Here is an 18,201-nt window from a genome sequence, read left to right on the forward strand (position 1 = left end):
TGCTAGAGTTGCATCGCCTTTAAACTGCATCGCTAGACTTATCAAGAGCTCTCACTATGCTATTGTTTTCATTTTTTTATTGAAGTGTCAAAGACGCGCGATTTTGTCGCCATTTTTGGCATGGATGTTACGTTCGGGTTGAAATAAATCTTCATGTCCTTCTTGACTTGTTTAACAAAAGTTGAGTGACGATACACAGGGCTGAGGCAGACGGAGCGGCGAAAGAGTTCGCTATAAATAAGCCCCGCTCTTTACGTGACGTCTGTGCGCTTGGAATTTGTGTTTTTAACAGTTTTTATCAATATTCAATTCGAATTTAGGCTATTGTATTTTCTATTATATATTATAGAATTTTAATTCCGTAAATAAAACAAAAATATCTTGCACATTCGTTTGTATTAACATGAAAAATGTTGACAACTCTTTCAGTAATGCATAATATCGAGAGACATGTCCGAATATACATACAGAAGCAATACAGAAAAATCACAGAAAATATCTCAGTAACCATGATATTCGTATTTTTGTGACTAGAAAGTTATTCCTGTCTCCTTTCCTAGCACATTTTAGAGCAAGAATACTCATTTATAGTGATGAAGAAATAAAATCAAATAATCACAAAAATACTTGCAAATAAATAAAGGCTTTTGTATTGATAATTACTAAATATTTTCAAGTCAGAACATACACTAATAAGGCAAATGCAGACGAATCTAACCTGGTTTAATTCATTATGAAGATTACTATTAATTGTATTCTATATATACGTTTCCCCGGCGAAAAACACCAACTGTCTGCAGCAACCTTTGAACACTCATTTGGAGACATCAATCAAAAATGCATTAATTAATTTGCAACAAAAAATAAACCACATCGTCAAATATAGGTATATTTCAATTTACGTAAGTACACATGTCAATATTACTTTAAACAAAAAAATCCTTATTTATGAGTATTTAAATGTTATAAACATTACACAATGAACGGTGATTTATTAAAGGAAAATCAAAATGTATATAAAAATAATGTTCGCTACGTACTTCAATATCATAATCACAAAGTAATTAAATAACAATAGGCCCATTGAGAAATAAGCCTCAGTAAATCATTATACATAATATCGAATTTAGTTTTAGTCTATGTACTCGCCGTAGATATTATTATTTTTCCATCAGCGTGCGTATTTATTATTTATTGCGTGCGTATAACGACTTTTTTTTTTACATCTTACCATTGAGTCGATTCGCAGTGAGATGCAGGACACAGCTAACCAATCACAGTGTGCCATTGTGACGCAACGACAAGCACACTGTATTGTTTTGATTGGTTCGCTGCGTCTCACTTCGTATCGACTTTATAGTGAGATGTGAAATACAATGTTTGTAAGCTGAATTCCTTTCTCAACGTTTTCCTCGCCTTGTTACAATTTTTATTTAGAAATTAGTTGGATAATTTAAATTTTATCCCCGTACCAAAATATTCCAAAAACTACTCAACAACAAAGACGCATATATGACAAAAATTGACGATCATCATATCAGTGGATTTCTCAAGCTATTTTCCATTTCATACATTTTCTGTATAGGCTTAAAAAGATTTAACAGTTTCTGATTTCATTGAAAAACTTAATCGAAAAAGTTAAATCAAATGCATTGACTATTCGAATTATTCGATTATAAATTCACAATTTTATTTGAAAAAATAATACAGAAAATACATGAAATAAACTTCAATTGCGTGAGAATAATTCAATGAACTTGAGTGAGATTCACTTGAGTCAATAGAAAAGAGCGAGACACCTTAATATGTTTCGTCTTCTTGCTAAGTGGACACATGCCTTCATTCCACTAATTTTTGAGCCTTTCAAGTCCTCGATCATCCAAAATTTTAATAAATGAAATTACATAGACATAAAATATACATTTATGGAAGATAATAATAATATTGGCAATAGATGTTGTCCAGCGTATTTCATATCATTAATATAAATAGATAAAGACACGATTGTATATAATAATAATTCCGCGCTCCAAAATACCCTTTAGCGCGGGAAAAATGATTCCCCCTCTCTTTCCAACATGATTCGAGTGACAATGGCATAATAACGTTTCTTTATCCATTAGCCAACAACATTAATAAATTACGCTAGTGTAGTTTAACTACATTTTCTAGACTGAAAAATATTATTTAGCGAGGGGTTAGCACCTCCGTCGTGGGAATTAGTCCAAACTGAGAAGCGCATGATCAGATCACAATGTAATAGACGCGAATAATTATAAACACGTAATAAGGCCCAGGTCATACAGGAAGTCTGTTTCAGACATCTTTTTCAACTTATTATATACATCACTTGTCTCTCTCTGACGTCAACCCTCCTTGGGAATGCTATTGTTGTCTACCAACTGCCAAAGCCTTTAGTAGCTTCAAACGACATCCACGGCAGAATGTAGAGTAGACATATTCTAGGGCGGATCCACACGCAACACGTCATTTTTGTCATTAAATTGTGTTATATGCTGCAAACTTTGTTAAAAAGCTATTTGGACCTATCGACGGAATGTCTACAAATTTATAACCACCAATCAAAGATGCACACGTAAGATAGACGTGGTATATGAACCTATAAAACTGGACCTTATTAGAGCGATGCACCATACACAAAAACGCTCATTTCATGGACAACATTCGCGTTCAAAACATTCACCCTACTTTCGCAATTACAAAAAAAGAACTAAATGAAAAAAAAAACATGATAAATTAAAATAAATTATTTGAATCCTCAGATAACAACGTTGAGACCTAGCTATGTACATTACTTATCGTTACGACTCACTGTATCATCACATTGGTATAGAGTCACTATCGTTTCGCGCGCTTGCGCCGTCGGCCGCGGCTGTATTATGTCAACTCATTGAACTGAGCCAGAGCAGTCTTTACCCTGCAAAAGTAAATATAATTTACAGTAATCGATATAATCAATATGAGGTGTCACGGCCAACAAACCTACACTTAGTTTGTACAGTCGAATTTCGAATGCCTTCAAGTAAAGCAATTGCAATTGCAATTGTGGGTGCAGGTATTGTATTGGGCGAGAAGTAAATAAATATATTAGGACAAATCACACAGATTGTAGCCCCAAAGTAAGTTCATTTTCCATCATGACCCGTTCGGGGATCGAACCCGGGACCTGTCGGTTCAGAGACAAGCACTTTACCACTGCGCCACCGAGGTCGTCAAAAGTGCGAGTCAGCCTATTTGCGTTTCTGTGGCACATAGATATAAGTTAGTTTTATAGTCTGTTTAATGTTGTATAATGTGTATGTGTGTAACAGTATGTACATGAGGTTGTGAGACACCTGGACTGGACATACTTGTCGTGCAGATGCTGCGCGAGCGGACGCGCGCGCAGCACGGCGAGCGCGCGCAGCACGCCGAGCTCCGCCAGCCGCGCCTGGCGCGCGCGCGCGCCCGTCTCGCTCCCGCGCACGAGGTTACTGGCTACGAACAACGCCGCTTCTTGTAGCTTGCTTTCCGGGTGGGCCTACGACTCATAATACTTCGTTAACTCCTAGCCTCAAAACATTCAACGTGCTTAATGACATATACGCAAAACAAAGTAATAATTTCGCAAAATGCAAAATTTTACCAAAAAGAAAAAGTTTGACAAAAGAATATTTTGTTGTTCTCATCCATACTAATATTTTAAATGTGAAAGTGAGTTTGTCTGTCTTTCACGTCGAAACGGAACAATGGATTGAGGTGATTTTTGGTGTGGAGATTGTTGGAGAGCTGGAGAGTGTCATAGGCTACTTTTTGCTGCGAGCGGAGCCGCGAGCAACAGCTAGTAGAATTATAAATAAAACAATTTGACTCTTAACATTCGTGACGTCACTTGTGTCATACAAGCCCCATATATATGTTTTTGACACATGGAAAAAGTATCCAATTTGACTTGACAACCATACCCATAATAGTAACTAAATAACCAAAGAGTATTAACCAGATAGTCGACGAGCTTCCTGAGCACGTCCTCGTTGGCCATGATGCAGTCGCGCGCCTTCTCCCCGTCGCCGATGTTGCCCAGAATGCACAGCGCCTGCTCCTTCACCTCCGCGGGGTACGAGCCTTCCAGAACTACTATCACAGCCTGCAACAGGTAAATAGCGTAATTCTCTGGTAGCGAGAAACATTACGATATTCTCTGATAGAAACAGAGTGGCGTGGCTATAATCCTTCTAGAAACACTATTACAGAATGCAACAGAAAAATAGCCTAATTCTCTGGTAGCGAGAAACATTATGATATTCTCTGACAGAAATGTACGATGGCGTGGGTACACCCTTCAAGAACTACTATTACAGAATGCAACGGTTAAATAGCGTTAATTCTCTGGTAACGAGAAACAGATACATCCCGTTATTCTCTAATAGAAACGTAGTGGCGTGGGTACAACCTTTCTAGAATGCCATTCCATATCGCCAGATGGATTTTACATAACGCGTAGATATCCAAATGCTGCAAAACATATTTATGTCCTTACGCTTAATCCAGCATCATATTCTACGGCGAAAATCACATGCCAAAAAATATGTAACTATGAATGAATGAAATATTTCAAACTATGCACAATATACAAGTCCATATTATATTAGTAAGAGAATTAAACAACTATGTTAGCAAGAATTAAAATATAGGTTGTTTTGGACATGTAAGGATGACCAGTACTTCAGAATTGGGCTATCCACCCTTTCCGACAACACCCTCAGGAGTGTGTTGTACTGCACCTACCCGTGACCACAACGAACGTGCTCGGCAAACATTCCTGAGCCCCAACAGACCCCTGAAGCTGTTGTTATACTATACCTGCATAATTTGCGAAGAGTACTCGCTCATGATCGCGTCAATATGTTGTCTCGTCGACAATAGGTTTCTCAGCAAACCCAGGGTTTTCATGATAACTCTAGTGTCGCTGTCCCCGAGCAGTCTGAACATTTGTTCGGTACCGAGGCAGCATAAGATGCGCTGTTTAACTTTCTGTTCCGCCTGTCAAATAAACATTTCTATACAGTCGTGGAAGATTATAATCCGAAAATTTGAGAAATGGAATAGGTGATGATATTTTTCTACTCATCAAAGTTCCGGCGCGGTATTTTTTATTTGTTTTCATTATTTTTTAACAAAGTGATTAAGTTGACAGAAAAAAACTTGCAATGTTAATAGTTTTCTCGGACCACTCAAAAGTAAGCAGTGTTCGAGACAGTACTAAGCTTATCATATGTAACTAATCTTAAAAACAAAACTTCCAATCACTCAATCAAAAAAACGGATCTAAAAGATTATTGTCATTTTAAAGTTCAAGACAAATGAAACTTTACAGGAAGATATTTATTTACACTGACGTAAATAATATGTTTAGTGATTTCACAGGAAGACAATTTTCGAAAATATTTTCCAATTGTATAACATACATCAGATTACCTGAAAGGCCATATTCATCAGCGCCCAAATGCCATTCAGTCTTAACGCCGCTTCAGGCCTCTTTGTCAGGTTGCAGAGCATCTCCACGGCACCTGAAAGATATATAAGATACTGATCTCTATCTGGACTTTTTCCCAGTTTCTTCTAGGACCCTGGGCTCCAATGCTTAACGACTGGTCGTTAAGCATTGGAGCCCAGGGTCCTACTTTTCCGTCTCAACCTTTCACGGACGTCAGCATCCTTAGTTGTCAGGCCATTACCAAGCATATCATTGTTGATTCAATCAATATGTTCTGAATGAGACGACTTCAGAATCAGACAAGCCTTGTGAGAAACATGAGATTTTCTCCAAGTTCTTGGTGTACAAAGTAATTTTTTTTCCTTTGCGGATGAAATATCAGTGATTTACCTGTAATAAAGATTATATAGTGTTATAGTATCAAACCTTGATCTAACATTGGCTCTTTGGCTGGCGAGAACTCGAGAAGCAGATTGCACAAGGTCGACGACCCCACGGTCAAGAGTTCAGTTCCCGGCGAGTCGTTGAGGAGCTGCATCAGCGGCCGCCACACCGCGTGGTCCTAGGTTCACAAATGTCCTGGTTTTATTACAAACTTCTTTATTTATTTTATTTTACAGATAATTACAACCGCCTTCGTTTCTCAACTCGACGCACAATCAAATCACAATTATTTTCTAAATATCTAAAGGCGACTTCTGTGTTGGTATTTGGTAATAGTGTAGGAATATTGTAGTTTTGTGATAAAATAAACTCGTGATTTTCGGACAACTTGAAATTTTATTGGCGGCAAAACGAACGCTACAAAGTGACAGATGGCAATAGACATTCAGTCATAGATAAACAATACTACTACTGGTTGGTTGCGTTTCATTTCATCCAACACCCTCCCTTGAAACGCAACATCTTTTACGTTACATACAAATTTTCACATAAAATACAAATTAGCACAACCCCATTCTATTAACACAATACAAATGTTTCTCGGCAGTAGTGCCCTTAGTTAAACTATCTGCAATCATTTCTTCGCCTTTAACATAACAAAACTTTATAACTAAATCACTGACATGGTCTTTTAGAAAATGATAACGTATATCTATATGTTTAGATCTAGGTAAGTAATTATCATTAAAGGACAGTTTAATAGCACTTTGATTATCACTAAAGATGATGAGTGGGTTGATCTGCTGCTGTGAAAGCTCGCCATGCAGTTGCCGCAGATACAGCGCCTCCTGCGCCGCGGACGACATCGCCATGTACTCGGCCTCGGCTGTCGACAGCGCGACCGTCTGCTGTTTGTGTGAGCGCCACGATATGGCTCCGCCCTGCAACATGAAAATGTAGCCCGTGCAAGACTTGCGATCACGCACGTCGCTTGCCCAATCGGCATCACAGTATCCTGTGATCTTCTCATTTGCATCTTTGGTATACACTAGCTTCAAATGTTTGGTGCCCTGGAGATATCTTAATATTCTCTTAACTGCAGCCCAGTGTACAGCACTGAAGTTATTGTTAAATCTGCTCATTGTATTTACTGCAAAGGATATATCAGGCCGGGTGCCTTGAGCTACATAAAGCAAAGAGCCAATTGCCTGTTGGTAAGGACAATCAATTGCTTCTTCTTTGTTAGAATCAAACTTCATACCAACCTCAAATGGTGTCTTTACAGGTTTACTGTCTGACATTCTGAATCTTGCCAATATCTCCTTTATATATTTTTCCTGATCCAACATTATTTTATCTCCTTCTCTAGTTATATTCAAGCCTACACACTGGCTTATAGGTCCCATATCTTTCATTTCTAATTTTTGTTTCAATTTTTCCTTTATTAAATTTCTTGTAGATGATTGGCCAGTAAATAAAATTAGATCATCAACCCAAACTGCTATGAAAGTGTCTTTTTCTTTATTGTAATAGACACAAGAATCGGTTTTTGACTGTTGCAATCCCAAATCATATAAAACACTATTTAACTTAATGTTCCAAAGCCTACTTGCTTGCTTAAGGCCATATATAGATTTATGCAACATGCATACCTCAGATCCTTGTTTGTATTCTTCTGGTTGTTGCATGTAGATCTCTTTGTCTATTTCTCCTTGCAGGAAAGCAGAGACTGCATCCATTTGATCTATTTCCCATCCATATTTAGCCGCCAGAGCAAACAAATAGCGTATGGTTGTATATCTCACAACTGGTGAATATGTTTCTTCATAATCCGTGCCCTTCCTTTGTGTATAGCCTTTTATTACAAGTCTGGCTTTATAACATGCAATATTTCCACTATGATCAGTCTTTGTCTTAAACACCCATTTATATGGTAAAGCTTTCTTACCAGGTGGAAGATTTGCCAGACTCCAAGTTTTATTGTTCATCAAGGATTCATATTCTTTATCCATAGCTCTCCTCCAGTCTAAAGCCTGTGGAGAAGACAGGGCTTCTTCAACAGTCTGTGGATCCATAAAATTAGAAAAACATAAAAACCCTTTATTTACATTTTCTTCCTCATTTTCCTTGTTTCGAGATCTCAATGACCGTAGTGTAATATTACTATTATAATCCTGTGCCACTGAGCGAGGAGGAAGATAGGTTTCATCTAGTTCTCCAGTATCAGTATCATACTCACTTGAGTCGTTATTATCACCTTGTGTTGACTCCAGAGTGGGTAATTCTTGTTGCTGATTGATACACATGCTTTCTGACCTCTCGCTTGCTGGTAATTCCCTTTTCTGAGTGACACACGAACTCTCTGTCCTCTCACTAGCTGGCAGACTCTCCTGAACTGGAACAGTTATTTCAGTTGCATTCTGATTACAATTTTCAATAAAAACCACATCCCTACTCTTGATCACTTTATGGGTTTTTGGATCCATTAATCTATATCCCTTTGAGTGTTCGCAATAACCTACTAATATCATTGGCACCGATTTTTTATCCCATTTTTGGCGTCTCTCTTTTGGTACATGTACCATGGCAGAAGAGCCAAATATCTTAAGGTGTGATAGATTAGGTTTCTTACCTTTCCACATTTCATATGGAGTCTTACCATTCAATGATTTAGTAGGTGAACGGTTCACAATATAAGCAGCAGTTGCCAATGCTTCAGCCCAATAACTCTTTTCCAACTTAGCATAGAATAACATACATCTTGCTCTTTCTACCAGAGTTCTGTTCATCCTTTCTGCTAATCCGTTGTGCTGTGGAGTATAAGGTATAGATGTCTGATGTATTATACCATTAGCAGATAGATATTTCTCTAAATTATAATTGCAATATTCTGTACCATTATCTGTGCGGATCATTTTAATCTTAGCATTCAATTCATTCTCCACTTTTGCCTTAAAATCTTTAAAAACATTTAATATATTCATCTTATCCTTAAGAAAATATACATGGACCATTCTCGTGAAATCATCTGTGAAAGTGATGAAGTATCTCATACCTCCAAATGATTTGTTCTCCATTGGTCCGCACAAATCTGAGTGTATCAACTCAAGTGGTCCTGTTGCTCGAGAACCAACATTTTGAAAAGGAAATCTGGAGTGCTTACCTTCAAGGCAGTGAGGGCAGGTGACATTACCTTTGTCCTGAGCCAGAGTCACACCCTCGGCACACTCAGGCATTTTCTTAATATCAGAGAAGTTCAAGTGGCCCATCCGCAAATGCCATAACAAATCATAATTGCAACTCTGAGAACTTGAGGTTAGGTGTGCCACTTCTGTAACGGTATCCAAGATGTACAGATTATTGTTCAATATTGCTGTGCAGATTGATTCTTTCCTATTATTCTGAATTTCACATCCTTTATCATTGAATAAAACTTTATACCCTCCTTTTACAATTGTGCTGACTGAAAGTAGATTTGCAGCTAATCCCGGAACATACAACACATTTTTAATCTGTATTTTATTCTTTGGACTAACATGTATGTCCACACATCCTGCACCTTTTACAGCCAATGGTTCTCTGTTGGCCACTGTAATCTTCTTTATGGTAGATTCGGTGACATTATACATCCAATCGAGTCTGCCTGTCATATGTTTGGATGCACCGGAGTCAATAAACCAATCTTCACTAATATTTTCATTAATAGTTGCTGAGAAAGCTGCTACAAAACTGGAACTTTCTCCTTTGCCCGTTGTTTTCTTTGGTTGTTTGCAGTATTTGGCAATATGCCCATTTCTGTTACAGTTGTAACACCTAGGTCCCTTTGGTTTCATTGGCTGATTTTGACTTGTTGTTTTCTTTGAGTTTGTATAGAAAGCAGCTGATTTTGTTGTGTTAACCTCCTGGATAAGTTTTGATTTAACAGAGTCTGCGCTGATTTTAATACCAGAACTCTCCAGCCCCATTATCATGGGCTTGTATTCTTCGGGCAAGCCAGCCAACATTAATGTCCCGAGCCATTCGTCGTTCACATCAAAGCCAATGTTGCGCAGTTTGTGTGCAGTATTCATGATTTTGCTCACATATTCCTCAACACTACTACTCGATTCCAATGTTGTGTTTATTAGGTCTTTGAGTAGACCCACTCTTCTCGTAAGTCCGTTATCGTCAAAGGCTTTTTGTAAACACGTCCACACTTCTTTGGCAGTAGTACAATCCTGAACATGCACGTAGTTTTGTGGATCCAACAGTAGAATCAACTTCGCCTTTGCTTTGACATCCTTGCTAGCGTTGACCGTCTCATTTTCAGATGGCTCCACACAGCGCCATAAATCCTCGTGCTCTAAATATGTCTTCATGCTAAATTTCCAGGTAGCAAAGTTTTCCCTGCCTACCAGTTTTTCTATATTGAAAAGATTCGAGGAACCCATCTTGCAAACACCGCGTAACGAACAACGTCAGAGCTATTTCCAATAACTGAAGTTGTAATCACTTTTCGAATTTAAACTGTATCACCTCGGAAACTACGCTCTGCTACCATGTAGGAATATTGTAGTTTTGTGATAAAATAAACTCGTGATTTTCGGACAACTTGAAATTTTATTGGCGGCAAAACGAACGCTACAAAGTGACAGATGGCAATAGACATTCAGTCATAGATAAACAATACTACTACTGGTTGGTTGCGTTTCATTTCATCCAACAAATAGTTCTTTGGCTTGGTAGTATCAAATAAATAGGTAAATATTAGACAATAAATGTCCAACCTGTACCTAATATTAATAGGTACTTAAATCAACCACACATCAAGTTATCCTGGATAAAACTCTATGCAACAGTGACGAATTTGCAAAAATTATTAGAACTCGACACTTTAAAAATAATATGAGAAACTGCTGAGAAACACCGGAGAAAAAAGAGGTCGCAATATTTTTTCTATCAATTTTTGATCAATTAGGCTCAAATAATAATATAATATTGTATTTAATAAAACGAATTCAGTTTCAATTCTTCAATAAAAAAAATCGTAATGTATTTATTTCCCATTTCAATCATTAAATAAATTAATTGTGGATTATACGAATATTCACCTGAAAGGTGGTCCGTAATTGTTGAACTGATCTAGACAACGAGTGTAGACATCTGACTGCTGCCAATCTGATCTGTAAATATACAATTAATTTAAATTTATGAAACAACACAGGACATAACAATAGAGGTTAGAAACGATGATTTGGATGAGAAATTTAAAACAAACTCGTATATTTTAAATTTCTCGTCCACAGCTAACTATTAATATATCAAAAATTAAAGATACGTCAGTCTCTCGCACGACAACCACTCATTCGCACGGGCATAAAAAAGTCTACATTGGTGCCTCATTATCGCTTTTAAAATAAGTGACATTCGACATTAAACCTACGGCCCAACCCACAAGGCTCAAAATGTAACATTAAAGCGTCACCGTAAAAACGGATATTAATATGTATTAGGCACATATTAACGGATAATAATGAGTATTATGCATACATAATACTCATTATGTTCTATTCTAACTAATATACATATAAATTACGAACGAGTAGTTTTATTTTCATGAAGTTACACAAAAAAAACCTAAAAATCGTAATCTCGCCCTGGCCAACCCAAGAAGTGCTGGCTTGATGTCGAGAAGGATATACTGCCAATGGTCTGATAACTAGAAAAACCGATCCGTCGTTCAACGGCTGAGACAATCATAAATAACTTACAGAAGGTTCTGGATTGTTCATCCCGCTAACGATATGCATCATAAGTCCGTGCGTCTCGATGATCCTCTTTCTGATGTCCTCGTCATTGGCGCCTAAAGACGCGAAACATTTGAAGGCGCCTTGTTTGGCGGCCGCCGAGGGGCAGTTCACGATGTCGGCCAGGGAACTCATCAGGTGGTTTGATATCGCCGCCAGCCTTTGGAGCGATGTGTCTACCTGAAAGTTTTTTATTATTACCCTACTGTTGCCCGCAACCCCGCTCGCTGTAGTCTGTGTTTGACCTCGGGTCATTCATTTTATCAATTCCAAATTTTATCAAAATCGGCCCAGCTGTTTAGCCGTGAAAGCATGAAATGTATGTGTGGCTAGAATGGAGAAGCGCCATTGGCGACCATAGACTACATCAGGAAACGGAAACGACATCATTAATCTTATTTATCGTAATGGAAGTTATAAAGTTTCAACTTTCCAGTTAGAGATCTGAAATAGAAAAAACTATAGACATCATATCTTCAGATCTCAAAATATATAAAGAGAAACGCGTATTAGAAATACGTGAAGAATATGGACAGAGCACTAGTAACCTTTATCCCACAACATTTTCCACCTTGCCTGACCGGTGATAGTCTAACCCAGGACCTCCACATTAGGCTGCAGAGGTCGTCAAGTTAGGTGTCCATTCGTTACATACCTCCGCTAAATATGCTAAAGTTTCAGCAGCTTTAGCTCGAATTTCTTCCGGCATTTCCTTCGTGCACAGACGCGCTAGACACGGCAAAGCTCCGAACACCACTCTGTCAACAACAAAAAAACATTTTTTTAGTCAATTCAACAAATTCCGTTGGAGCCCAGAGTCCTGTTAATCCTACATTTTCGTTCATTATTATATCTATCATATCAAGTAGGATCCCATAATTTTTGAAAAAACATAGTATATACTGTTTATATACTCCGTTTTCTTACAAGTATTATGTAAACAATCTTACCAAGTCTATATTTATGATTTTACAGCATAATAAAACATTTTTTAGGAACTTTCTTTTAATGTTTATTTTATTTATTTATTTACACAACATAACAATGTAAATATAAAACTAACAAATAAGTACAAAGGTACTACTTGTATAGAATTTTCTTCCAGTGGACCCACGAAAGAAAAATGGAGAAAAAAATTGTTTGTAAGGCAATGTTTCAGTTAACATTTAAACTAAAACATTGCCTTACAAACATTTTTTTTCTTGTTTGTTTGTGGTGGACTCACTTGGGGTCTCTAGCGGGCAGCTGGTGCGCGCGGTGTATGAAGGTGAGGCAGCGCGCGGCGCCCAGCGACACCGCCAGCGGCTTGTCGCGCGACACCAGCCGCGTCAGCAGCGACGGGATGCAGTTGTCGCCGTGTCTACAGGTGGCGATTGTTTATTTGTTTGTCATACGGCGTTAAGTTAATAGTACTTAGCAGATTGTCTACAGGTGGTAGGATTTGAAAGGAGAAAAATATCTTAAAGCATATAGACTTATAGGTCAATCTCTCTTTCTGCTCCTCATTTTTGAGTTCACAGTTGCATCCGGGGCTGACAAGCCGCAAAACCAGGGGTCGGAAAAAAAAAACACAAAATGTTGACGATGTTCCTTGGGAATGTTGATCCATCCGAGGATATGGAGTGGTAATAGGGCGGGACAACTCTCCAGCCATAGACGGTCAATCATATTGTGCTATATAAATGAACAAATAGGATATCTGGCTCAGTGAAAGAGTGCTGCTGATGTACAAGTTTGATAAGACAATAAAACTTTTCATTGTAGTCAAGTATCCTCGCTCATTCAATATGATTGCATGTCCAAGGCCTAAAAGAACCTAATTAAAGTTGTCATCTACACTTTATTAGATTTGTGCTTTTGTATGTGTATTAAACTGACATTTTTTTAAATAAAATCAAACTTTTATGTAATATATTCCAGTGGTGGTAAATTTTACTCTCATCCTACCTCTATCTTTCGTCATTTCCCTCTATTTGCGTCTCCACTCCTCTAACTAGAACTGCCTCTTTTTCGTCATAAATAGTGATTATTACAACAAAAAATTGTAAAAATAATAAAATCCACCTACTTGGTATTTAATGCTACATGAGCCACATTACTGTTCTCAAAGCACATGTTAGCCAGGAGTTCTAAAGCAGGAGTGGCTCTAGCTACCGGAGGGCCATTCCTTCCATTGGACAACAACGCAGCGATGGCTGAACATGCCCCAGCCGCACACAGTGCTTCTTGCTCCAGTGTGCCCCCGCACCATATTGACAATATCCGAACAACACAGCAACGGGCTGTGGGTGAACCTTCTCGGGCGATTTCTGAAGAGACAACACAAATAAATGAAGTACATGTTTGATAACAAGATACAAAATATTTAATACAAAGTACAAAAATGATAATTTTGACACAAGCTTTTGTTTTATAGAGACCTTGTTGCATTAAATGCATAACAAAAAATCATATCTGTGCAGTAAACTGTTGAGGGGTTCCCTATAGCTAGTCTAGGATGCACCCTCAGGTCATGGTGACCATAATAAGCATTGTCTATCATGAACACTGGAGCAATATGGAAAGTTTAAACTCTTTAGTACAAGTGGAAGTAAACTCCATTAGGATTACAAATTTACAGCAACATAAATGAAAATAGTTTATATTATATCATAAACTAAATTTACTAAATTAATTTCATGGTTAATAAACATTTTATTTTCGAAAGTATATTTAACAAAATTTAACAATACATACTCATGTTTACATGTTAGGACTTGAATATAGGTAAAAGTTAACTAATGAAGATTTGGTTAGTGACAAGGCTTGAAAAAAGTACCCAGATTTATAATAAAATAAATCAAGAATCATAATGTTATAAATTTACTCCAATTTGAATATATATGTGCTAAATAAATTGTAGCAAACTAAAATCACTGCTGTGAGTGAAATATCTCCAATCACTGGACTATCTAAAAATTCATATGGGTTCTAAACTTACGTGTCAACTTCGTCAGGAGCCTCATATCCGCTGGTAGTGCAGCAACCGGTGCCGGCGGATGTAAGAACACACTGCGAAGTGCACACAACCCAGCTTCAGCCAGCTTTGCGGTCACCGGCACTGTCTTTAGTAATTCCACTAGTGCCGTTGCAGCTCCTTGATCTACTAGTGCCGATACATTCTCAGGAGTACCTTTGGCTAGAGACCCTAGAACACAATTGAAATTAAATTGCTGCTGTTTGATACATTTTTTATGTTCTGTCACATTCATGTCATAATATAGTTTCTAGAAAAACTACACACCCATTTTTTTAGAATTTTTAGAATGCTGTACTCAATACTTCAAAATAAATATCTGACATTTTTTTTCGAAGATAGGCTCTATAAACATATGGAATTAGTTAAAAATGATGAAATATGTATTTCATACAATTAAAATTATATATATCATATGCACCTTATGAACTACCGGAGCAGAATGGCACACCATCAATATATTTTTAAAATAAAAAAGTGATGGAACATCATATACATTATAACTTTATTTCTTATTGAATGTGTTATTGCTAAAACTGGTGTCAAATTTTCTTATTCAAGGCTATAATTGCAACTGGAATCAGGCAATAAAAGATGTTACCAATTATGATTGTAGCCTCAAGTCTTATGTTGGGATCGAGGGCCTCGTCTGACATCAACTGAAGAAGGCGAGGCACAACTCCTTGCTGTATGACGGAGCTCTTCTGCCGATTGCTGCCGATCACAGAGTTCTTCAGGGTCACCAACGCCTCTATAACCTTGGACTCATCCGAAGAGTACAACTCGTCAATATAAGAACGTGAGCTCTCGATATCCTATCGGCAAAAGGTTATAGGTTAAGTCTCACCTTGCTCCAATGCTTACTATATAAAACATCGCAAAAATTATATTTCATGCGCCTCACCATAAATACTGTTATCTGCTGCATTGTTTTCAATTTTTACGCAGAAATCTCGGTAAAAAATATCTTGGGGAAAACCATTCGAGGCCGAATACGCTGTCAAACGTTTGTCAAGATGTCAGTCAATTTATCTTTTACTTTACAACTGGCAAAAGAAGACGACCTTTTCGCTGATTCATATTCATGCAGGCCTGCCTGCCTGTGTGAATGCAATTCCTGCAACAGGAACCTTCCTACATTCCTTGGGCTTGCACTATACTATGCTACATTTAAATCCAAATGAAAACTTTTGCAGTTTTATGAATAAAAAACATATCATAAAAATATTTTAGCCATACTTTTGGATTTTTAACAAGTTTTTACATTTGTATCTAACTAACTGGAGCCGAGTTTGGCTTTGGTTTTTTAGCTGAGCACCGAAGCTCCCGCCTTCGTTTCAGGCGTTCGTCGCGCCGCTAGTTTTGCAGACACTTCGATTGTTATGGCTTAGGGCATTTGTCCACCGCCGCCGTCACAGGACCGTCACCGAGAACGAGATTATTTCGGGCCGAGTTTAATATGACGTAACGGCGATCGTTTGTCCACCGCGACCGATTATAATAATAACTTAGCTCGTGTACTGTGCGACGGCGACAGGACGGCGACGGCAGTGTGTGGACAAGTTCATACGTGTTTTGTATTGCCGGCACATCGGCCCGTCAAAATCTCGGGCCACGTTCTAGCGGTCACGCCGATCTACTCGCAATTTCGGCGGCCGGGTTGACGGCGCTCGAGTGACAGATGTGCGATGGACACGCGGCTAAGTAAATGTATGTACCGCTACTTGGACGCCGTCATCTCGTTCTCGGTGACGTGACGGTGACGGCGCCGGTGGACAAACGCACTTACTATACAGCAAATGCGGCAAAGTAGGGAGTACCTACTAATTCCATAGCCAAATGCAAACAACAAAAAAAGCCCAAAAAATATATGTCAATGTCATTATGTCAATAAGATAAATGAACCTATAGGAATAGATAGGTAGGTACCTACTTATTTTTTTTGTAGCTTAGTAGCTAGCTCCTTCCTTTGTGAGATTATCATTTTTCTCCGTCCGTATCTCTCAACTTATTATATTTATACAACGTTGTAGTGTTTAATTTGATGTTGAGACTATTTACAATAAAACGGCAGTGTCTTTGCTAACTAAATAAGTCCGCATAACAATCCCCAGCGATTCGCGAGAATGTATTTTTTGTAATCAAAGAACCTACTACAAAACTGATAATATGGCTGACTCTGGAGTGGATACAAGCAACGAAAGTAGCGATAATCCTATTTTTGATCATTCGCATTGTGTATTTGAATTCAATCCTCCAGCTATTCCTATCAACTTATCTGGACAAGCTATACCTGTTGACTATTTCGACGAAAGACACGATCATATTGGCAAAATAAAATGCACCACTAAAGCTCGACACTGTAGACTAAAGTACAGATGTGGATCCTCCAAGAACCAGCGGTTACGCGTTGCTGCGTCGACAAACAATGTAGAACTTGTTGAAACTCTTTTAATGGCTGGTGCTGATCCAAACTCGTCAGATGAGCACAAACGGAGTCCTTTGCACTTGGCGTCATGCTGGGGTTATGTGGATGTTGTCAAAGCACTGTTAAGACATGGGGCCAACCCTAACATTAAGGATTCTTTAGGCAACACTCCCTTGCATCTTGCTGCCTGTACAAATCACATTCCAGTAGTCATAGCTCTATTAGACGCTGGCACCGATGTCAGTTCAAACGACAGGAATGGGCGTAACCCTTTACAACTGGCACAAAGTAAGTTAAAGATTATAAGAATGCGCCCTAGTAGCACTGGACATTCAGAAGAAACGAAGCAGCTTATCAAAGAAATATGTTTAGTGGTGGAAATGATGTTGAAATACATGAAAATACAGAAAGCTGATGCTGGAGACCTGGAGTCTCTCCGGGAAAGGTTGGAGAGGGTCAGCACGAGGGAACAAGTTGACACAGAAGTACAAAACCTGCTTGACAGTCTTGATTCTTTAAAATTGAGATAATTATGTCCCCTGTTGTCATCGTAAATTGTAAGACTGTTTAGGAAATGTACTGCCCAGTTAATTTAAATTTTCTATTACAACTCACAAATAGATTAATATGGAATTATAAATATATAGGTAAGTGTATGTCTTTGGACAATTGTTTAGCTTTCATATGTTTCATATTACTTTGTTTTATTAATGCCTATGCAATAATCATTTGGTTTGGTGAATATTGTGTAAGATGTGAATAATAATTTAATGTTAAGATAAGTACTACACATTTCAATTTAGCATAACTACCATACACTGACATTCAAAATGAACATTGTAAATTATTATGACCACTATGTATTTGATGGTTGTTTTTGCATGAAATTTAACATATGGAATATTCTTTCCTTATATTTACTAGTAACATATGTTCCCCCACTAGAGCAGTATTGTGTGTAAAAGCAAGTGTCACTTTCAAGAGTAGCTCTTAACCAAATGATAAAAACAAATATATTTAAATGTATAATAGTTATTTAATTATAATTTTTTGATTTGACAAATGTAGTTTTTCTCCAATAAGACCCAAA

At 37.8% G+C, this 18,201-nt stretch overlaps 2 protein-coding genes across 2 annotated transcripts; one reads left to right on the forward strand and one right to left on the reverse strand.

Moving 5' to 3' along the window:
- Window positions 1–379: 379 nt before the first annotated feature.
- Window positions 380–15,725, reverse strand: LOC128672958 (armadillo repeat-containing protein 8-like). The gene is made up of 14 exons (XM_053750499.1): window positions 15,588–15,725; window positions 15,285–15,498; window positions 14,648–14,854; window positions 13,736–13,976; window positions 12,893–13,027; window positions 12,323–12,425; window positions 11,632–11,847; window positions 10,972–11,043; window positions 5,924–6,059; window positions 5,479–5,570; window positions 4,864–5,043; window positions 4,001–4,147; window positions 3,372–3,541; window positions 380–2,938 (listed from the first exon to the last, which is right to left on the reverse strand). The coding sequence occupies exons 1-14, from the start codon at window positions 15,609–15,611 to the stop codon at window positions 2,899–2,901; spliced, it is 1,977 nt and encodes a 658-aa protein (XP_053606474.1). The 5' UTR covers window positions 15,612–15,725; the 3' UTR covers window positions 380–2,898.
- An 879-nt stretch (window positions 15,726–16,604) lies between these two features.
- On the forward strand, window positions 16,605–18,174 carry LOC128672798 (ankyrin repeat domain-containing protein 54-like). Its single transcript, XM_053750199.2, has one exon. The coding sequence runs from the start codon at window positions 16,853–16,855 to the stop codon at window positions 17,639–17,641; it is 789 nt and encodes a 262-aa protein (XP_053606174.1). The 5' UTR covers window positions 16,605–16,852; the 3' UTR covers window positions 17,642–18,174.
- The last annotated feature ends 27 nt before the right edge of the window (window positions 18,175–18,201 follow it).

This window comes from Plodia interpunctella, chromosome 10 (genome assembly GCF_027563975.2).
Source record: "Plodia interpunctella isolate USDA-ARS_2022_Savannah chromosome 10, ilPloInte3.2, whole genome shotgun sequence".
Taxonomy (NCBI): Eukaryota; Metazoa; Arthropoda; class Insecta; order Lepidoptera; family Pyralidae; genus Plodia; species Plodia interpunctella.

Bases quoted from the DNA above. Each gene is read 5' to 3' on its own strand.
- LOC128672958 (XM_053750499.1), bottom strand. From the start codon at position 15,611: ATGCAGCAGATAACAGTATTTATG. The intron at 15,499-15,587 runs GTGAGGCGCATG...TTTTGCCGATAG, and splicing joins AGCAGATAACAGTATTTATG to GATATCGAGAGCTCACGTTC. The intron at 4,148-4,863 runs GTATAGTATAAC...TACCTGTTGCAG, and splicing joins ACTCTTCGCAAATTATGCAG to GCTGTGATAGTAGTTCTGGA.
- LOC128672798 (XM_053750199.2), top strand. From the start codon at position 16,853: ATGGCTGACTCTGGAGTGGATACAAGCAACGAAAGTAGCGATAATCCT.